General features: G+C 44.1%; 1 protein-coding gene across 1 annotated transcript in view; it reads right to left on the bottom strand.

Annotated features, from left to right (window-relative positions):
• Positions 1 to 8,288: 8,288 nt before the first annotated feature.
• Positions 8,289 to 23,399, bottom strand: part of LOC125487798 (protein phosphatase inhibitor 2-like) — an 86,373-nt gene continuing 71,262 nt past the window's right edge. The window contains exon 7 of the mRNA XM_048620065.1: positions 8,289 to 8,352. Within this exon, the coding sequence (XP_048476022.1) occupies positions 8,289 to 8,352 (64 nt within the window). The remainder of the gene's footprint in view (positions 8,353 to 23,399) is intronic.

The following is a 23,399-nucleotide window of genomic DNA, read 5'->3' as shown; positions in this document are numbered from 1 at the left end:
TGTTATGCTCAGGCCTGCAGCTGGTTGGATGTTCAATTGGTTGAATTAAGGAAGGTCCAATCCCAAAGAATGTTTTTTGAAAAGAGAAAAAAGAAATCAAGAAAGAACTAGTTCTGATAGGTAAGAGGTAGCGTGATATTTGAAGTCTTCTGGAGATGGTCCTGCTCAGTTTTGCTCTCTCTAGTTTCTCTCTAGTTATCGAAGGTTCTGGGAAAAGTATCCCAGTCTGTAACGAATAAGTAAGCATTTCTAAACGTCTGTGGAAACAGTTTGCATTAACTGGTGTCTTCGGAATTCAAGCCAGAGATGCAGTTTTATTTACCTGTGAACTATCCATAGTCCAAGGATTTTATAAAGGCCTGATATCAATTATTTAAAACTGTTTATTGAACTGACAAATTACAACCTTTTCATCTTTTTAAAAAAAACTCCCTTAACTATGCCTGTGTGTCAGTGAGGTCATGATCAAAACAGATTGGGCTTTAGACCACAGGTTACCTCATTGTTTATCTGAATTCTGTTAAAATCACAATATTAATAATAAATTGCTCATTTTTGTTTACATTTTAAACCTGATGTTGAAGGTCTGGTATTTGTAAAGTTTGGTTAGGAACAATATGGCAGTTGGATCATTGAAAGTTTTAATTTCTCGCTGTTGCAAATCCAATGACAGTGAGGTTTATTTGGCTTGGCTTGCTATCCTTGGGTCGCAACATCATGTAGTCCCTATTATTGATCACGCAGAACTATTAGTGATCATCTGGAACCTACTACCGATCATGTGGTCTCAATTAGTAATTGTGTAGACTCCACTAGTGATCAAGTGATCCTTATTACTGATCGTGCAGAACTTATTAGTGATCATGAATTAGGAATCATATGGAATGTATTTGTGATCTTGTAGACCCCATTTGTGATCATAACCTCCATTAGTAATCGCAATTAGTGATCATGCAAACCCCATTACTGATCATGTAAACCCTGTTAATGGTCATGTAGACTTTATTAGTGATCATGTGGAACACAGAACAGTACAGCTCAGGAAAAAGTCCTTTGGCCCACCATGTCTGTGCTGACCATGATGCTATTCTAAACTAATTCCAACTGCCTGCACATGGTCCATATCTCTCTATCCTCTGCCTGTTCACACGTCTGCCTAAATGCACCTTAAACTTTGCTATTGTATTTGCTTCTATTTTGACCCTATTGGTGATCATGTCTTCCCTAATACTGACCATTTAGTTTTGATTGGCACAGACCTGATGGGCCAGAGGGTTTTTTCAGTGCTTTATGATTCTATGTAAAAACTATTAGTGATCATGGAGACTCCACTAGTGCCATGCAATTCCTATTATAAATCACGTAGAACCTATTAGTGATCCGGGATCATGTAGACCTAGGGGCAGCGTGGTGACTCAGTGGTTAGCACTGCTGCCTCATAATGCCAGGGACCCGGGTTCAATTCCACCCTCAGGTGAGTGTCCACATGGAGTTTGCACATTCTCCCCGTGTCTGCGTGGGTTTCCTCCGGGTGCTCCGGTTTCCTCCCACAGTCCAAGGATGTGCAGGTTAGGGTGGATGGCCATGCTAAATTGCCCATAGTGTCCAGGGATGTGACAGTTGGGTTGATTCGAGGGATGGGGGAGGGTTGGGTCTGGGTGGAATGCTCTTTGGAGAGTTTGTGCAGACTTGATGGGCCGAATGACCTCTTTCCGCACCATTAGGATTCTGAGTGATCATGTGCCCCAACTAGGCTCTATTAGTGATCAAGCAAACACTGTTAGTGATCATATATTCTGTGTACGTGACAATGTAGATTCCATTAGTGATCAGGTAGATTCTATGTGTGATCATGTAGTCCCTATTTGTGATCATTTAGAACCTATAGAGACCTATAGCATAAAAGAGGCCCTTCGGCCCATCGTGTCCTACCATTTAACTATTCTAATCCAATTTTCCTGCATTTGGCCCATAGCCTTGTATGCCTTGGAAGCACATGCGCACACCTAAAAACAGAAGTTGCTGGAAAAGCTCAGCAGATCTGGCAGCATTTGTGAAGAGAAATCAGAGTTAACATTTCAGTTCTTTCAGTTTTTATTTAATTCACATCTAAACACTTCTTCAATGTTATGAGGGTTTCTACCTCGACCAACCGAACCCTAACCCTGGGCAGTGATTTCTAGTTTCCCACCATCATCTGTGAAAACCGTTTTTCCTCACGTCTAAACTTTCTGCTCCTTACTTAAAATCTACGCCCCTGATCATTGATCCATTCGTCGAGGGGAAAGGTTTCTTCCTGCCTACTGTATCCAAGCCCGTCATAATTTTTTTACATCCCAATCATGACCCTCTCAACCTTGTCTGGTCTAAGGAAAACAATCCCAGTCTGTCCAATCTCTCTTCATAACTGAAACTCTCCAATCCCAGCAACATCCCAGTAAATCTCCTCTGCATCCTCTCCAGTGCTTTCGTGTGCCTCCTATAATGTGGATTCCAGAATTGCACACAATACTCTGGATATGGCCTAACCAACATTTTCTACGGTTCTAGAATGGCCTCTTAGCTCCTGTGCATCGCATAATAAAGGCAAGAATCCCATAAACCTCCCTATCCATCTGCCCTGATATCTGAAGGGACTGGTGGACCTGCGCACCATGTCATTTTGATCCTTGGTGCTTCCCAGGGTCCTACCATTCATCATGTATTTGTTGCCTTATTTGTTCCTGATCAAGTGCATCAGCTTATATTTGTCTGGAATAAATTCAATTTGCCATGGATTAGTCCATCTTACCAGCCTGTCTGTATCCTCCTGGAGCCTAAGGCTTTCCTCCTCATGATTTACCACACCACCAATTTTTGTATCCATAGAACCGCAGACACAGCACATGAGGAGGCCATTCGGCCCATCTTGTCCATGCTGACCCAAAGACATCCAGATGCCCTTTCTAATCGCAACTTCCTGCACATGGTGCACATTGCCCATGGCCTTGTAACTTACAGCATTGCAGTACCTGCAGATCCAGGTACCTTTTAAAAAGAGTTTAGGGCCTCTGCCTCCACCACCAACTCAGGCAGTGAATTCCAGGCACCCACCATCCTCTTCATCAAAAAATGTTTTTCCCCGTGTCCCCTCTAATCCTTCTGCCACTTAGCTTGAATCTATGACCCTTGGCTTTTGAACTCTCTGCCAAGGCAAACAGGTTCCTCCCGTCTACTCTATCTCTACCCCTCACAACGTTGTATACCTCAATCATGTCGCCCTTTAGCCTTCTCTGTTCCAAGGAAAACAATCCCAACCTCTCCAAACTCTCCTTGGAGCTACATTTCTCCAGCCTTGGCAACATCCTAGTAAGGTCTTAGCGAAAATTTGTAGCTCAGGTTGTGGGTGCAGTTGTACGTTAGCTCGGCGTTCTGGTGGGCAGATATTTCGTTACCTTTCTAGGCAACATCATCCGTACGACCTCTAATCGAAGCGTTAGTGTTCTGCTTCCTTCCAGATTTATATGATCCTCTGGTGTGATGGTCTTGTCGCTTCCAGTTCTGTTGTTTTAGCAGTGGTCTGTATACGGGGTTTATTTCCGAGTGTTTGTTAATAGAGTCCTGCGTTGAGAACCAGGCTTCCAGAAATTCCCTTGCATGTCTGGTTGTTCACTTGTCTCAGTATGGTCACTTTGTCCCAGTCGATCTGATGGCCTTCATTGTCTGTGTGTATTGAGACAAGTGAATATTGGTCGTGTCCTTTTACTGCCAGCTGGTGTTTGTGTATCCTGGTCATCAGTTTCCTCCCTGTTTGCCCAATGTAATGTTTATTGCACTCGCTGCACGGTATTCTGTATATCACATTGTTTACTGTCAGTATAGGGTCTTTGATAACAATTGATGCAGTGTTGCTGTAGGTTTGTGTGCAATCATGATCTTACGCGGTCTTAGGAGCCTGGTAGTCGTTTCTGATATATTTTTGATGTTGGGCAGCATTGCTAGTGTCTTCTGTTGTACTGTGTCCTCTAACTGTCATTTGTTTTGTAGGCATCTGAGGATGAAACTTCTTGGGTATCTGTTGTCAGTGAAAACTTTGTGTAGGTGTTCCTCTTCCATTCTCTGGAGTTCTGGGGTGTTGCAGTGTGATGCAACTCGTTTATTTAAACGTTGTACTTTGTTTCCTGTTACTAAGCCAACCTTGGGTCCAATTTGACAAAATACCCTGCATCCCATAGGCTTTGATTTTTTTGACCAATCTGCCAAATAGGACCTTGTCTTAAATGCTTTACTAAAATCCATGTAGACAATACCCACTACACAATCCTTATTGATCCTCCTTGTCATTTCCTCAAAGAATTCAATCAAATCTATAAAGCATGACTTTCACTCAACAAAGCCATGCTGATTAACCCTGACTAGCTCATGCTTTTCTAAGTGACAGTCTGTCAATCTTTCAGGATTGATTCTAACAATTTGCCCACCAGCGAGGTAAAACTAACTGGCCTATAATTGTTTGGCATTTCCTTTACACCTGTTTTAAACAAGACAATCATATTTGCATTACCCTAGTTCTCCAGCACTCACCAGTGACTAGTAAAGATGGAAAATAATCCTCAGAGCATCTGTTATTTCCTCGCTGACCTCCTCCAACATCCTAGCATACTATCCATCTGACCCTGCGTGACTCATCCACTGTCAAGGATTCCAGCTCCTCTAACACTTCCTCTCTCATTACGATTATTTTGTCCAGTATTTCTCGCTGCTCCTCTTGGATTACTATATCCACATCATCCCTTTCCTTTGTGAATCCTGAGTCCAAAAATTAATTCAAAATTCTTCCCATATCCTCTGCATCTTCAGACAAGTTCCCCTTTTTCATCTCTGATAGGTTTTCCTTAACTATCCTTTTGCTCTTTATATACTGGTAAAACATCTTTGAGCTTTCCTTTATCTTATTTGCTAATATTTTTTCATGACCTTTCTTTGACTTGCTTATTTCTCTCCTCATTTGATCTTTGTACTTTCTATACTCCTGGAGGCTATCTGTAGCGCTGTGAGGTTTGTGACTATCATACCCTTTATTTTTCTGTTTAATCTTCCCCTGTATTCTTCTAAACAACCATGGGAGTCTAGATTTGGCAGGACCATTCTTATATCTGGGGGGCATATGTCTGCATTGTGCCCTAAGGATCTCACTATTTAGTGCCTCCCATGGGTTTACCACTGATTTATCCTTTAGCAGTCTTGTGCAGACCGCCTCAGCCAAATCACTTCTCAGTTTCGTAAAATTTACCTTCCCCCAGTTAAAAACCTTTACTCCTGATTTGTGTCTGCTCTTTTCCATAATAATACTAAATCTAACCGAATTGTGGTCACTATCCTGGATATGGTCACCTATTATGGTTACCTATGGTCACTTCACCCACTTGCCCATCTTCATTTCCCAAAACCAAATCCAGAATTGTATCCCCTCTCATTGGGTTTGTCACATATTGTTTAAAAAAAAAATTCCTGGACATGGGACATGAATTTATTATCCTCAATGCCCCTTGTATTATTTGAAATCCATTTGATATTGCGATAAAGTCCCCTACTATTATTGCTCTCTTATTCCTATTGGCAGGAATTTGTCTACATACATGTTCTTTATCTCCCTCTCACTATTTGGGGGGCAGTAGTATACTCTTAGTAGTGTGACTGCCTTCTTTTTTGCTCCTAAACTCAACCCATAAAGACTCATTTATTAATCCTTATCATGCAAACTTACTGGCCAACCCTCCTACATTCAAGTCTAAATCATTTATATAAACCACAAACAGCAAAAGCCCCAGCACTGACCCCTGTGGGACACACTGGACACAGATTTCCAGTCAGAAAAACGCCCGTCAACCATCACCCTCTGCTTCCTGCCACTCAGTCAATTGTGGATCCTATTCCCCAGGTTTCCTTGGATCACGGGGGCTCTGACCTTTGCAATCAGTCTCTCATGCGGGATCTTATCAAAAGTCCAAGCAAACAACACACTCATACACCTCATTGATACAAGTGATCACCTCTTTGAAAATTCAGTCAAGTTGGTCAGACATGACCTCCCCTTTACAAAGCCATGCTGTCTGTTCTTCAATCCCTGCCTGCCCAAATGCAGAATAATTCTGTCCCTCAGAATTGTTTCCCATAGTTTCCCCACCATTGAAGTTAGATTGGCAGCATCTGTGAAGGAAAAGACAGAGTTAACGTTTCGGGCCTGCTGACCCATCCTCAGAACCAGGCACTGGACCCGAAACGTTATTTTCCTTCACAGATGCTGCCAGACCTGCTGGGCTTTTCCAGCAACTTTGTTTTTGTTCCTGATTTATAGCATCTGCAGTCCTTTTGGTTTTTATTGAAGTTAGACTGACTGACCTGCAGTTTCCTGGTTTATCCCTTGCTCCCTTTTTTGAACAACTGTAACACATTGGCTGTCCTCCAGTCATACAGCACCTCTCCTGAGGCCAAAGAGGAAGTGAACATTTTTGCAAGTGCCTTGCTGTTTCCTCCCTTGACTCACTCAACAACTTGGGATGCATTTCATCTGACCCTGGCAACTTATCTAATTTTGAGTCTGTCAGATCATCTAAAGCCTCCTCTCTGACTTTGCTAATTTCTTACATTGTAGCAGAGCCCTTCTCCCTGATTTTATACCCATCATGTCTCTCTCACTAGTGAATACTGACACAAAGTATTCATTTACCTAAATCCTCTGGCTCCATGAACAATTTACAACACTGGTCCCTAATGGGAACTATTCTATCTCTTGTTATCCTTTCACCTGCAATGTATCTGGAAAAGAATTTGGGATTTTCCTTTATTTTCCTTGCCAGTGTCCTTTCATTTCCCTTTTTAGCTTACTTAATCTCCCATTTAAGTGCCATCTTGCATATTCTATATTACTCTATGGTTTTTGCAGCTTTGAGCTCTTAGTATTTGACATAAGCTTCACTTATCTTAATCTAATGCTGTTATCTCCCTTTACATCGAGGGTTCACATGATTTGGTGGTGGTTCAGTGGTTAGAATTGCTGCCTCGCAGCACTAGGGATCCAGGTTTAATTCCACCCTCAGGCAACTGTCTGCGTAGAGTTTACACATTCTCCCCATGTCTGTGTGGGTTTCCACTGGGTGCTCTGGTTTCCTCCCACAGTTCAAAGGTGTGCAAATTAGGTGGATTGGCCATGCTAAATTACCCATAGTGTTCAGGGATGTGTAGGTTAAGTGTGTAGGCCATGGGAAATGCAGGGTTCCAGTGATAGGGTAGGGGGATGGGTCTGGGTGGGATGGTCTTTGGGGGGCTCAGTGGGGACTCATTGGGCTGAACAGCCTGTTTCCACACAGTGAGGATTTTCTGCATTATTATGGTCACAACCAGTATTATTATGTTCTTTACTAGAGCATATTGGCTCTGTACTGTGCATATTTCCTTCTTGAATGCACGCTGCTGTTCTGGGACCTGAAAGTATCTGTTCCCAGTCCACCGTGGCCAAATCATATCTGATCTTATTAAAATCCCCCAGTTGATAACTTCCATTTCAGACCCCTCCTTGTCCATCTCCATGACAATCTTGAATCTTAGTGATCGTGTCATCCCCAGTGAGTGATCATGTAAACTCTGTGGTGAAAATATGGTGCACATGTTCTATAGTAATTACTTGAAATGATAGTGACAATCTAGACCCTATCAGTGACCATGTCCCCAGTGTTAATAATCATGTGTCCCATCAGATGTCCTTGGTGCCCTATTGATGACTTTGAAGATCCTAGTCCAACAGGAGTGTCTCCATCATGAAGGTCTGTTGATAAAACAAAGACCAGAAGTTGCTGGAAAAGCTCAGCAGGTCTGGCAGAGTCTGTGAAGAAAAAAAATCAGAGTTAACGTTTCAGGTCTGGTAACTCTTCCTCAGAGCTGATGCTGCCAGACCTGCTGAGCTTTTCCAGCAACTTCTATTTTTGTTCCTGATTTACAGCATCCGCAGTTCTGTCAGTTTTTATTTTGTCTGTTGATAAAAGCATGGCCCACTAACAAGGCAGTAGGCCAGTACCATCAATTCTGTTATTCCAGTTTATTAAACCATACTGATAAAACATTAAGCGCCATACACCAAAAAACTCTCAGTATTTACAAAATCAAAATCCCAAGATAAGTGTAAAACATTTATAAATGACAGTCCAGTCAAAAAAAATTTATGGGACAAATCATGAGGCAACCACATAGGCAGTTTTTCAACAAAGTAAAATAGTCCAGGAAGCAGTTACTTTGTGGAGACATTGCAATTCCTAGGCAGCAATTCTTGGGAAGCTAGCAATTTGCAGCTCTCTGGGCTGGGATCTTGGAAGGATTCTGCAGAAGAAAGAAAGCAAATCAGATCTCCATGGAACTGACTACACAAACCATTTCTTAATCATGGCTGTCTCAGCATTTCAGCCCAATCTTCAGTCAAGATCAGTGGATCCAAGCCAGATGGGGCAAGTGACTTAGCAGTTTGGAATGTGAGCTGATTCCAACAGAACTAGATGGTATGTGTACACAGCCTGGTTTGATAAGTGAAGAGGATGTGAATATACGATGGCTCCTTTCAACATGGACGATCCCAGAGATCTATTGGCTTCCCAAGGATGGATATTAATTCAAGCACAGGAGTGCTGAAACTAGGGTTTTGAGCAGGGGCTCAATGTAGTGTTGCAGCCAGTCGCAAGGTTCAAATCAGAAAGTCTTACAGAAGGTGGCCGTTCAGCCCTTCTTGTCAGTGCTTGGTTCTCATTAAACACTATCCAATTCAGCCCCAATCCCTGCTTTCCCCACCTACCAGCCCCAGTCTGCTTCTACATTGCCCCACAAACCAGTCCACATTCCAGTCCAATCAGTTGCGGGATATTAATACAACTCCAAGGGCGCTTCAACTCATTGCCAACAAAATTATAATCAATAAAGGCCTGGGTACCTATGTAGCATGGTGTCTCATCCTTCAAAAACAGCCCAAAGTTGTCAAAACTAGCTATCTGAGGCCAATGTAAATGCAATGTTAGTGTTCATTTCAAGAGGGCTAGAATACAAGAGCAGAGATGTACTGCTGAGGCTGTATAGTGCTCTGGTCAGGCCCCATTTAGAATACTGTGAGCAGTTTTGGGCCCTGTATCTAAGGAAGGATGTGCTGGCGTTGGAAGGGGTCCAGAGGAAGTTTGACAAGAATGATCTCGGATGATGAGCTTGTTATATGAGGAGCGGTTGAGGACCCTGGGTCTGTACGCGATGGAGTTTAGAAGGATTAGTGGGGATCTGATTGTAGCTTACAAAATACTGACAGGCCTGGATAGAATGGACTTAGAGAAGATGTTTCCACTCGTAGGAGAAACTAGGACCTGAGGGCGTAGCCTCAGAGAGAAGAGACGACCTTTTAGAACTGACATGAGGAATTTCTTCAGCCAGAGTGTGGTTAATCTGTAGAAATCATTGCCACAGAGGTCTGTGGAAGCCAAGTCATTGAGTGTATTTAAGACAGAGATAGCTCTTGATTAGTAAAGGGAACAAGGATTAGAAGGAGAAGGCAAGGGAACTATGACTCTATAACGGAGTTGAGAAACATACCAGCCATGATTGAATGGTGAAGGAGATCTGTTCCTATATCTTATGGTCTTATGGAACACTTAGAAAACAGAAAAAGGAGGAGACCATTCAGCCTTGCAAACCTGCTCCACCCTTCAATATAGCAGTTGGCATGGCAACATTGGGTGCACAGTGAGATCCCACAAGTTATTCACAAGACGGCTAAGTATTTCTGCTTTTTAAGTCAATCCTGAAAGGTTCGGGGGGAGCTGGAATGGTGTCTATGATACTGAAACAACAGATCCCACAACAAACCAGCAAGGAGCTGAAGCAAAATTAACTTCATTATTGAACTGGGGTATTGCAATGGTAATGTCACTACACAAGTAATCCAGGAGCACTAGGGAGATGTGCTGAAATCCTATCATGGCAGATAGTAAAATTTGAATTCAATTTAAAGAAATCTGGAATTGAAAGCTAGCGATCATGTCAACTGTCATTAAAATAGAGCCATCTGGTTTGCTAATGTCTTTTAGGGATGGAAATCTGACATCCTTACCCAGTTTGACCTACATGTGACTCCAGATCCAATGTGATTAAATCTTAATTGCCCGCTGAGCAATTAGGGATTGATAATTAAAGCTGTCCCAGCTAGTGATGCCCACATCCTGTGAATTAATAAATTAAAAATGTAACGCCTATTAATATAAATATGGTCAAATGTCACACGAAGGAATCTTGTGCAGGTACAACATGCTGCCTGGGGAAGCTTCACTTCTGGATGCCTATCCTGATTTATTCTCCTTTCATCCCATTCCATTCTGTCCCCTCTCATAATGTTTACCGCATCTCATGTCCCCGCAAGACATCCACTGTCTACCATCCAGGCCAGGATAAGGACACTCCCTTTTCAATGCGTCCCTAAACCATGTGTTTCACAGTCGGTACTGACACCACCACACACACACACCCCTCCCCCACAACAAATCCCTGCTCTAAATCCTCACCCTGCTGACCAAACAGCTTGAGGTTATTCAATTCCCTCCTGGCTGGAAGTCTCCAATGATAGCAATAAGCTGGGTAGAATGGGCATGTTGCCAAGGCAACCTGTCCTATAGTCCAGCCTGTGCCACCAGCAAAGTAAGCTGAAATGCACCGTAGCAACACACCCGAATGCCTTCTGCAAAGTATTTCCAGTGTAGCACCAGGGTCATTTGCCCATCTAGCCATTGCTGGAGTTTCTGCCCTTTATGAAGCTCCTCCCAATGCCGTCTTCATTTCTCCCTGTAAACATGCCCTTCTCCTCATTTCCCCCTTGTGAGTTCTTCCTGCTTCCTGTTAAATCTTTTGATATATATAAAAGAGAAAACAGGTAGGCCATTCAGGCCTTTGATCCTGCTCTGCCACTTACTATTAATGTGGCTGCTCCTGTTTCTGCTTTTACTCTGTACTGTTTGATCCTCTTAACACTGTTCACCTTGACCAATTTCTTCCTTTGGAGCCACAGATGTCGAAAATATAAAAACAGATCCTTCAGCCCATCATGTTTGCACCAGTCAAAGACAACCAACTAACTGTGCTAACCCCATTTTCAGACAAGAAAAACAGAAATTGCTAGGAAACTTCAGCAGGTCTGGCAGCATCTGTGGATTGTTAACGTTTTGAACTCAGAACATTGATTGATTAGAACAGAGTGGTAGACACGATCTTTATGGACTTCAGTCAGGCATTTGTCAATGTTCCTCATGGTAGACTGGTTAGCAAGGTTAGATCACATGGAATACAAGGTGAACTGGCCATTTGAATGCAGAATGGGTTCGAAGGTAGAAGACGGAGGGTGGTGGTGGAGTGTTACCTGTCAGACTGGAGGCCTGTGACCTACAGTGTGCCACAAGGATCAGTGCTGGTTCCAGTGCTTTTTCGCCATTTATATAAACGGTTTGGATGTGAACACAGGAGGTACGGTTAGTAAGTTTGCAGAAGACACCAAAATTGGAGGTACAGTGGACAGTGAAGAAGGTTACCTCAGAGTACAACGGGATCTTGATCAGATCGGCCAATGGGCCGAGAAGTGGCAGATGGAGTTTAATTTATATAAATGCAAGGTGCTGCATTATGGAAAGGCAAACCAGCCAGGATTTATATAATTAATGGTAAGGTCCTGGGGAGTGTTACTGAACAAAGAGACCTTGGAGTGCATGTTCAAAGTTCCTTGAAAGTGGAGTCACAGGTAGACAGGATAGTTAAGAAGGTGTTTTGGTACAATTTCCTTTATTGGTCAGTGCATTGAGTCTAGGAGTTGGGAGGGCATGTTGCAGCTGTACATGACATTGGTTAGGCCACTTCTGGAATACTGTGTTCAATTCTGGTCTCCCTGCTATAGGAAGGATGTTGTGAAACTTGAAAGGGTTCAGAAAAGATTTACAAGGATGCTGCCGGGGTTGGAGAGTTTGAGCTATAGGAGAGGCTAAATAATCTGGGGCTATTTTCCCTGGAGTGTTGAAGGCTGAGGGGTGATCTCATAGAGGTTTATAACATCATGAGGGTCATGGAAAGGGTGAATACTCAAGGTCTTTTCCTTGAGGTGGGGGTGACCAATAATAGAGGGCATAGGTTTAAGGTGAGAGGGGAAAGATTGAAAAGGGACCTAAGGGGCAACATTTTCACACAGAGGGTGGTGCGTTTTTTGAAATGAGCTGCTCGAGGAAGTGATAGAGGCTGGTACATTTAAAAGGTATCCGGATGGGTATATGAATAGGAAGGGTGTAGAGGGATATCAGCCAAATGCTGGCAAAAGGAGCTAGATTTATCTAGGATATCTGGTTGGCAAGGACGAGTTGGATTGAAGGGTCTGTTTCCGTGCTGTACATCTCTATGACTCCATGACTCTGTAATTGAAACTCTACAGCCCAGGCAGTATCTGACGTGACTGCTTGGAGTCAGACTGGCCCATACTCAAGAACTCAGCTGCCAACATAAATGATTATGCCACAACCATCACAGCCTTCATCAACAAGTGTATAGAAGACTGCATGCCAAAGAAACTAAACCAAGTGTTCCCCAAACAGAAACCATGCATGTACTAGAAGAGCCACTCCCTACTGAAGTCTTGGTCTGAGGCATTCAAGTCAGGTGACCTTAACCTCTACAGGAAATCTAGGTATGATCTTCACAAAGCTGTCAGGGATGCCAAGAGACAAACTAGACTCCCAGACTGACCACACAAACACAAGTCAACTGTGCCGTGGCTTATAAGATTTAACGGGCTACAAAGTGAAGTCCAGTCAAATTGCTGATGACAATGCATCCCTCCCTGATAAGCTCAATCCATTTTATGCTCGTTTTGAACAGAAGGTCAGTGAAATGACCGACAGCCTCACGTGTACCTGTACCCACAGTCACTGCCCACAGACATCAGATCGGCCTTTTTGAGAGTGAACCCACTGACAGCGACCGGCCTGGATGAATTCCATGACTGCGCATTCAGATCTTGCATGGACCAGCTGGCGGGAGTATTTGCAGGCATCTTTAACCTCTCCTTACTGTAATGTGAGGTTTCCACCTGCTTCAAGAAGACCACTATCATTTCGGTGCCAAAGAAAAATCTGGTAATGCGCATTTATGATTACCACATGGTAGCTCTGACATCCATCATTATGAAGTGCTTCGAGAGGCTGGTAATGGCACACATGTAATGGCTGCAGTTGCATCTGTCCATGACAGTATCGGTAAGAGTGACCATCGCACAGTCCTTGTGGAGACGAAGTCCCGTCTTCACATTGAGAATAACCTCCATCGTGTTGTGTGGTACTATCACTGTGCTAAATGGAACAGACTTCGCACAGATCTGGCAACTCCAGACTGGGCATCCATGAGGCACTGTGGGCCACCAACAGCAGCAGAATTGTACTCCAACATAATCTGTAACCTCATGGCCCAGCATATCCCCCACTCAACCATTACCATCAAGCCAGGGGATCATTCCCTGGTTCAATGAAGAGTGCAGGAGGGCATGCCAGGAGCAGCACCAGGCATACCTGAAGATGAGGTATCAACCTAGTGAAGCCACCAAACAGGACTACTTGCACGCCGAACAGCGAAAGCAGCGAGTGATAGACACAGTTAAGCGATCCCACAACCAGCGGATCAGATCTAAGCTCTGCAGTCCTGCCACATCCAGTCGTGAATGGTGGTGGACAATTAAACAACTCACTGGAGGAGGCTCCACAAATAACCCCATCCTCAATGATGGAAGAGCCCAGCACATCAATGCAAAAGATAAGGCTGAAGCATTCGCAGCAATCTTCAGCCAGAAGTGCCGAGTGGATGATCCATCTCGGCCTCCTCCAGTGGTCCCCAGCATCATGGATTCCAGTCTTCAGCCAATTCGGCTGATATCAAGAAACGGTTGGAGACACTGGATTCTGCAATGGCTACCGGCCCTGACAACATTCCGGCAATAGTACTGAAGACTTGTGCTCCAGAACTTGCCGCTTCCTTAGCCAAGCTGTTCCAGTACGGTTACAACACTGGTATCTACCCAACAATGTGGAAAATTACCCAGATATGTCCTGTACACAAAAAGCAGGACAAATCCAACCCAGCCAATTACCGCCCCATCAGTCTCCTCTCGATCATCAGTAAAGTGATGGAAGGTGTCAGTAACAGTGCTATCAAGCAGCACCTGCTCAGCAATAACCTGCTCAGTGACGCCCAGTTTGGGTTCCGCCAGGGCCACTCAGCTCCTGACCTCATTACAGCCTTGGTTCAACACATGGACAAAAGAGCTGCATTCTAGAGGGGAGGGGGTGAGAGTGACAGCCCTTGATATCAAGGTTGCATTCGACTGAGTGTGGCATCAAGGAGCCCCAGCAAAACTGGAATCAATGGGTATCAGGGGGCAAACTCTCCGGTGGTTGGAGTCATACCTGACACAGAGGAAGATGGTCGTGGTTGTGGGAGGTCAATCATCTCAGCTCCAGGACATCTCTGCAGGAGTTCCTCAGGGTAATGTCCTAGGCCCAACCATCTTCAGCTGCTTCATCAATGACCTTCCCTCCATCATAAGGTCAGCAGTGGGGATGTTCACTGATGATTGCACAATGTTCAGCACCATTCGTGACTCCTCAGATACTGAAGCAGTCCACGTTCACATGCAACAAGATCTGGACAATATCCAGGCTTGGGCTGACAAGTGGCAAGTAACATTCGCACCACACAAATGCCAGGCTATGACCATCACCAATAAGAGACAATCTAATCACCGCCCCTTGGCATTCAATGGCGTTACCATCATTGAATCCCACACTGTCAACATCCTGGGGGTTACCATTGACCAGAAACTCAACTGGACTCACCACATTAACAGAGTGGGTACAAAAGAAGGCCAGAAGCTGGGAATACTGCAGCGAGTAACTCATCTCCTGACTCCTCAAAGCCTGTCAGCCATCTACAAGGCACAAGTCAGGAGTGTGATGGAATACTCCCACTTGCCTGGATGAGTGCAGCCCCAACAACACTCAAGAAGCTTGACACAATCCAGGACAAAGCAGCCCGCTTGATTGGCACCACATCCACAAGCATCCACTCCCTCCACCACCGATGCTCAGTAGCAGCAGTGTGTACTATCTACAAGATGCACTGCAGAAATTCACCAAAAATTCTCAGACAGCACCTTCCAAACCCACGACCACTTCCATTTAGAAGGACAAAGGCAGCAGATATATGGGAACACCACCACCTCCAAGTTCCCCTCCAAGTCACTCACCATCCTGACTTGGAAATATATCACCATTCCTTCACTGTCGCTGGGTTCAGATCCTGGAATTCCCTCCCTAATAGCATTGTGGGTCAATCCACAGCAGGAGGACTGCAGCGGTTCAAGAAGGCAGCTCACCACCACCTTCTCAAGGGCAACTAGGGATGGGCAAGAAATGCTGGGCCCAGCCAGCAACGCCCACATCCCACAAATGAATAAAAGAAAACATCAACTCCAGCCTCCCAGATTGCCTTGACCCACTATCATTTGCCTACCATCGCAATAGGTTCATGGCTAATGCCATCTCCCTGACCCTATGCTCATTCCTGGAACATCTGGATAACAAGGGCACCTATGCCAGACTCCTATTTATTGACTTTAGCTCCACCTTCAACACCATAATTCCAACAAAACTCATCTCAAACTTGGAGACATAGGACTCTGGTCCCCACTCTGCAATTGGATCCTCAACTTGCTGACCCAAAGACCTCAATCAGTAAGGATAGGTGACCACACCTCCTCTACAATAATCCTCAACACCGGTGCCCCGCAAGGCTGTGTAATCAGCCCCTTACTATACACATTATACACCCACAACTGGGCGGTGAAATTCAGCTCTAACCCCATTTACAAATTTGCTGATGACACCCCCGTAGTTGGTTGGATCTCAAACAACGACAAGACAGAGTACAGGGAAGAGATAGACAGCTTCGTGGTATGGTGTAAAGACAGCAATCTCTCCCTCAATATCACCAAAATGAAAGAGCTGGTCATCGACTTCAGGAAGCTGTTATGGACCAGACTAAAGCCCCTCAAAATATATTAAGCAGATATTTAGCCTAGACGCTAACTTTTTCTTATTTCAAAGGTAAGTGTGAGGCATTGTATTCCAGATGCAATTCAATTGGTCAAATTACTCAACTTTAAGCAAAACACGCTTTTTATTAATACTGCAGTTAAAATACAAAATAAAAACAAAAGAAAAGAATTAGCTTAACTGTAAGTCTATCGAAATGTTTAACAAAATGACATATATATTCATTATTACTAATTAACTGTTCCAATATAGTAACATCCCATAAACACACGCACGGCAAAGGCGACTTCAGTAAAACAGATTGTCTCACATACAATTCTAGCAGCAGGAAGAGAACCTCACAGCTTTTAGCTGTAACATAGAGAGGAATAAGAGATTCCGCATCCAACTTCAAGACTCCAGCAACTGCAGAAAGCTAAAACTAAAAATCCTGGTTCTGTGGGAGCTTGATCCCATCCATTCAGGCTGCTTCTATTGTTCCAACTTTAAAAAAAATTCAAGGCCTCACAAATTGTTTCCTCTATTGGCATTGAGCAGACTGCTTGATACCTCTGTCTCAACGTTTTTTCATAAAAAACACAAGACAAAATACACCTCTTAAAGCCACTGTAATGTCACAAAGTGGAGTGAAGGACACACCACTGTCTGTATTAATGGTGCTGAGGTGGAGGTGAGGTCAAGAGCATCAAATTCCGAGGAGTAAATATGACCAACGAACTATTCTGGTCTATCCACATCAACCTACAGTCAAGAAAGCACACCAATGCTTCTACTTCTTCAGAAGACTAAGGAAATTCAGCACATCCACAATGATTCTTACCAAATTTTTTTAAATACACCATATGGCAACTGCTCTGGCAAGACCAGAAGAAACTACTGTTACAAAGTTGTGTAGAGTATGTGGTTCCTTTAAGAGATAACGTGCTTTTCTAGGCTTAGAGATTTATACAGAAAAAAAGTGTCTGCATGTAGCTGAAGATGCACAGCCGGTTCTGAAATTGAAACGTGCATCAATTGGAAACCTTAGGCTTACTTTGATGTTTTGACAAGGAGCTGGAATCAGCCAATTAACTTAAACCAAGCACTTAGCGATTGAAAGCCAATTGAATTTAAAACTGATGGTCTTGACAACTTGGACCAATGCTATTCTAAGAAGATTGATATATCATCCAAGGTAGATAAGGAGAGGGTTTTTGAAGATCAGTGTGAGGACAAACTGCCATCTGAGAAATAGGCACCTAGCTCTTACAAGAAATTGCTAAGTTCTCCAAGAAAGTACCATTTTATCCATAAAAGGTACCATGGCACTTCCAACTAACAGTCTTCATAGAGAAAACATCCCTGACAGCAGGATCAGAGGAAGAAAGACGTTTATGACTTGAGAACAGCAGAAGTAAGGCATTTATGATTTAGAGAGACAGTGGCAAATACACAGCAATCTGGAAGACACATTCTGTGTGGACCTTGAGAGACTAAGTTTTAATTTTCTTTTCTTACTACTTGGGTTATATAAGTGGGACTTGTGTTTATTGAAATAGCATACCACTAGAACTTTGTTTAGTTAGGGAATAGTTAGGAGTTGGGAGTGAGGGGGGGTAAATTTGTTCGGTTTGTTAGTAGTTCTGTTAATTTGTTCACTGTTAGGGTTAAACAGGGATTTTCTTTCATCTAACCTCTCCTTCTCCGTAACACTACAGAGTGCCAGCTTTCCTTCCATTGACTCCGTCTGCACTTCCCACTGCCTTGGGAAAGCAGCCAACATAATTAAACACCCCTCCCTCCCTGCTTAAACCAACCCTACTCCATCAGGCAGAAGATGCACAAGTTTGAATGCACATTTAACAACAGCTTCTTCCCCGCTGTTATCAGACTTATGAACAGGCCTCTCATACATTGATTGCTCATTGTACCTTTAGGGTAGCTCAGTGGTTAGCACCACTGCTTCATGGCCCTAAGGGCCTGGTTCGATTCCAGCCTCTGGCAACTGTTTGTGTGGAGTTTGCATATTCTCCCTGTATCTGTGTGAGTTTCTTCCCAGAGTCCAAAGATGTGCACGTTAGGTGGATTGGCTGTGCTAATTGCCCTTAGTGCCTAGGCTAGGTGGGTTAGCCATAGGGTTATGGGGACAGGGTGGGTGGAACCCTCCTTGGAGGGTTGTTTGGGGCTGAATGGCCAGCTTCTACACTGTAGGGATTCTAAGATTCTCTGTAGCTGTAATACTATATTCTGTATTCTGTTCTATTACCTTGATGTACTTATGAAAGGTATGATTTGTCAGGGTAGCATGCAAAATAATACTTTTCACTGTATCTTGGTATGTGACAGTAACAAATCAAATCGAATCATCCTGGTAAATTTACTCTGCACTCTTTCCCGTGAAATCACATCCCTCCTATAATGTGGATTCCACAACTGTACCCAGTGCGCCAACTGTGGCCTAACCAACATTTTATACAGTTCCAGCATAACCTCCCTGCTCTTCAACTCTATGCTTGGCTAAGAAAGGCAAGTATCCCACACATGTTATACATCTGTCCTAATAACTTAAGGACTAGTGGGCATGCACACAATGGCCCCTCTGATTCTTGTTACTTTCCAGGATATTACTGTTCATCACGTATTCCATTGCCTTGTTTGTCCTGACTAAGTGCATCCCCTCATAATCAGCTGTTGAATTCCACTTGCCACTGATCAGCCCATCCGACCAGTTAATCTACAGCCTCCGGTAATCAAGGTTATCCTCCTTACCATCCCACCCTTTTACTTTATCATCTACAAATTTTCTGATCAACCCTCCTACATTCCAGGATAAATCATTTAGACCATAAGGTACAGGAGCAGAATTGCGCCATTAGTCCATTGAGTCTCATAACTGGTTGATGTATTTCTCAACCTCGTTCTCCTGCTTTCTCCCTGTAACCCCCTTAATAATCAAGAACCTATTTCTCTCTGTCTTAGACTGCAATAGAATCAAAGATGGTAGCAGAGTTGGATGCTTCAGCCAGAGCTCGTCCGCTCCGAGCGTTTTTTTAAAATGTTTTTTGTGTTTCTTTTCTGTATTCTCTTTTCCTACTTCTTTCTGCTCGACCTCAGACTCCCTGCCTCAGCCTGGCCTCGGACACCAGGCCTCAGACACCCAGCATGAACTCCAGGCCTCAGGTACCCAGCATGAACTCCAGGCCTCATCACAGACCTGGTGAACGTCCTTTTGGCCTGGCGTGGTGGTCTCCCTCCTGGTCTGGCGAGACATCCTCCTGGACCAGCGTGGCAGTATTTTGATCTGGCATGGTGTCTCTTGGCCTGGCGTGACGATCTCTCAGCGACTCAGTGTGGTGGTCTCTCGACCTAGCATGGTGGTCTTTTGGCGGTATGTGCTGGTTCCTCGGCTGGCATGGTGGTCTTTTGGCGGTACGTGGAGGTCTTTTGCCCAGCATGGCCTCAGTGTGGACTTCCAGTTTTGAGGGGATTCCACAGTGGTCTCCCAGCCTTGAGAATCTTGAGGTGAAGCCTGGCACAGTCTGGAGTCAAGGCCTGATGCAGACTGAAGGCTAGCAACTACAGTGGACTGGGTTGGAAGGACTTTTGTTCTGAACTTTTAAATTTCTCTATTTTCTAATTTATTCCTACAATCTGCAATACTGGGCTTATTATTTCTCTACTTTCTAATTTTTTTTTCCAAAGAAATTGTACTGAAGAAACTGTGCCTTATTTTTCTTTTATTCATTCACGGGATGAGGGCGTCACTGGCCAGGCAGCATTTATTGCCCATCCCTAATTGCCCAGAGGGCAGTTAAGAGTCAACCATGTTGCTGTTACATGTAGGCCAGACCAGGTAAGGATGGCAGTTTCCTTCTCTAAAGGACATTAATGAACCAGATGGGTTTTCCCCTTAACAATCGACAATGGATTCATGGTCATCATTAGACTCTTAATTCCAGATATTTATTGAATTTAAATTCCACCATCTGCCGTGGCGGGATTCGAACACGGGTCCCCAGAACATTATCACTAGTCCATCGCTTCCCCTATGTACCTAAAATTTCAACTTGTAAACTTTTCACTGTAACATCTGAGTACGTGACATTAAAGCTAATTCAGTTCTTAAATACACTCAATGACTTGGCCTCCGCAGCCCTCTGCAGCAACGAATTCCATAGATTCATCACCCTCTGGCTGAAGAAACTCCTCCTCATTTCATTTCTAAAGGGTTGTCCCTTCACTCTGGGGCTGTGCTCTCGGGTCCTAGTCTCTCCTACTAGTGGAAACATCTTCTCCATGTCTACTCTATCCAGACCGCTCAGTATTCTGTAAATTTCATTGAGATCCCTCCCTCCACTTCTAAACTCCATTGAGTACAGACCCAGGGTCCTCAGCCGCTCCTCATATGACAAGTCCTTCATTCCTGGGATTGTTCTTGTAAACCTCCTCTGGACCTCATCCGATGCCAGTACATCCTTCCTTAGATACAGAGCCTTAAACTGCTGACCAAGTTCCAAATGCAGTCTGACCAGAGCCTTAAGCAGTCTCAGCATTACTGCTCTTGCATTCTAACTCTCTTGAAATGAATTCTAACATTACATTTGTTTTTCTATCTGCAACCGAACCTGCATGTTAACCTTAAGAGAATCCTGACCTAGGACTCCCAAGTCCCTTTGTGATTGCCTCTTTGTAGGATACGTGGAACAATCCCTCTTCTGCAGCTACACTGGCCCTAAACCCCACCTCTTCCTCCGTTACATCGATGATTGTATTGGCGCCGCCTCGTGCTCCCACGAGGAGCTCGAACAGTCCATCCACTTCACTAACACCTTCCACCCCAACCTTAAGTTCACCTGGACATCTCTGATACCTCTCTCTCCTTCCTCGACCTCCCTGTCTCCATCTCTGGTAACCACCTGGAAATTTTCCGTCTTCTCTCCACCTCTCTGCTCCACTATCTACCTTCTATCATCGCCTCCCCCTCTCTCTATTTATTTCAGAGCCCCCTTCCCCTCCCCCATTTCTGAAGAAGGGTCCAGACCCGAAACGTCAGCTTTCCTGCTGCTCTGATGCTGTCTGGCTTGCTGTGTTCATCCTGCTCCACACCTTTGTTATCCCTTTATGATTCAGATTTCTGAAGCCTTTCCCCATTTGGAAAATAGTCTATATCTCTATTCCTCTGACCAAAGTGCATAGTCTCATGGTTATAATGGACTCTAAAATCTTACCAACGACTGAGGTCAGGCTAACTGATCTTTAATTTCCTGTCTTTTGCCATCCCCTCCCTTTTTAAATGGGGTGGGGGGATTACATTAGCCATTTTCCAGTCCTCTGGGACGCTGCTTAGCTCCAGTGATTCCTGAAAGATCACCACCAATGCCTGTACAATCTCCTCAGCTACCTCCTTCAGAACTCTGGGGTGTAGTCCATCTGGTCTGGCTGATTTATCTACCTTCAGATCTTTCATCATTAGTGATGGCCACGACACTCACCTCTGTCCCCTGACTGTCTTGAAGTTCTGGTGTGCTACAGATGAAGACTGATGAGAAGTAATATTCAAGTCAACCAATTAAGAAGGGAGAGAGGCAGAAGACAGGAAATTATGAACCAGTTTGCCTGACTTCGGTCACTGGTAAGATTTTAGAGTCTACTGTTAAAGGTGAGATTGTGGAGTACTTGGAAGTGTATGGTAACATAAGGCTGTGTCAGCACAGCTTCATCAAAGGGAGGTCACGTCTGATAAATCTGTTAGAATTCTTTGAGGAGGTAACGAGCAAGTTAGACAAAGGAGAGCCAGTGGACCTGATCTATTTGGATTTCCAGAAGGCCTTAGACAAGATGCCTCACAGGAGGTTGCTAAATAAGAGCACATGGTGTTAGAGGCAAGGTACTGGTGGCATAGATAAAGGATTGGTTGACTGGCAGAAGGCAGATAAAGGGATCTTTATCAGGATAGTATCTGGTGACTTGTGGAGTTCTGCAGGGACCATGACTATTCACATTATACATTAACTACTTGGACGAAGGAACTGAGGGCATTGTCGCTAGGTTTGCAGATGACACAAAGACAGTTAGTATTGAGGAAGCGGGGAGGCTATAGAAGGACTTGGACAGGCTAGGAGATGGAATACAATGCAGCAAAGTGTGAGGTTATGCACTTTGGTGGGAACAATAACAGCATAGACTATTTCTAAATGGGGAAAGGCTTCAGAAATCTGAAGCACAAAGGGACTCAGGAGTCCTGGTTCAGAATTCTCTTAAGGTCAACATGCAGGTTCAGTTGCAGCTAAGAAGACAAATGCAATATTAGCATTCATTTCAAGAGAGATAGAAAACATGACTACAGATGTAATGCTGAGGTTATATAAGGCTCTGGTCAGACTACATTTGGAACTTGGTCAGCAGTTGTAGGCCCTGTATCTAAGGAGGGGGTCCAGAGGAGGTTTGTAAGAATGATTTTGGGGATGAACGACTTATCATATGAGGAGCAGTTGGGGACTCTTAGTCTGTGCTCGATGGTGTTTAGAGGAATTGGTGTTGGGGGGATGATGTGACTGAAACTTACATAATACTGAGACGCCTGGACAGACTGAACTTGGAGATGTTTTCACTCGCAGGAGAGACTAGGACCTGAGGGCACAGCCTCAGAGTGAAGGGACGACCCTTTGGAACTGAGATGAGGAGGAATTTCTTCAGCCAGAGGCTGTGAATCTGTGGAAAGCTGTGGAGGCCAAATAACAGAGTGTAGTTAAGACAGAGAGATAGGTTCTTCATTAGTAAGGGGATCAAGGGTTATGGGGAAAAGGCAGGAGAATGAGGCTAAGAAACATATCAGCCATGATTAAATGGGGGAGCAGGCTTGATGGACTGAAAGGCTTAATTATGCTCCGAGAAGCTTATGGTCTTATGGACAGTTCCTCTTCCATTTCTTTGTTCCCCATTACTAATTTTGCAGCCTCATTTTCCAGCTGTCCAATGTCCACTCTTGCCTCTCTCTTAATTTTTATACATCTAAAATAAACTGTTCCTATCTCCTTTTCAATTACTGAATGGCTTAACCTCATATTTCATCGTCTCCTTTTTTTCAGTTGATCTCTGTGGTTTTTAAAGGCTTCCCAATAATCTTCACCATGTTCCGTGTTTTCTCTATTGCTATTACGCTGTCACTGGTTTCTCTCGTCAGCCACGGTCAGTTTGTCCTCACGAAACCCCACAACAACCCCAGTAACACCCAACATACACACCCCCACCACCCAAACCCACAACACCCCCAGTAACACCCAACAGACA

The sequence above is a fragment of the Rhincodon typus genome, chromosome 45, assembly GCF_021869965.1.
Source record: "Rhincodon typus isolate 14 chromosome 45, sRhiTyp1.1, whole genome shotgun sequence".
Taxonomy (NCBI): domain Eukaryota; kingdom Metazoa; phylum Chordata; class Chondrichthyes; order Orectolobiformes; family Rhincodontidae; genus Rhincodon; species Rhincodon typus.
The sequence above is the reverse complement of the archived record's forward strand: the minus strand, read 5'-3'. Positions and strand labels throughout refer to the sequence as shown.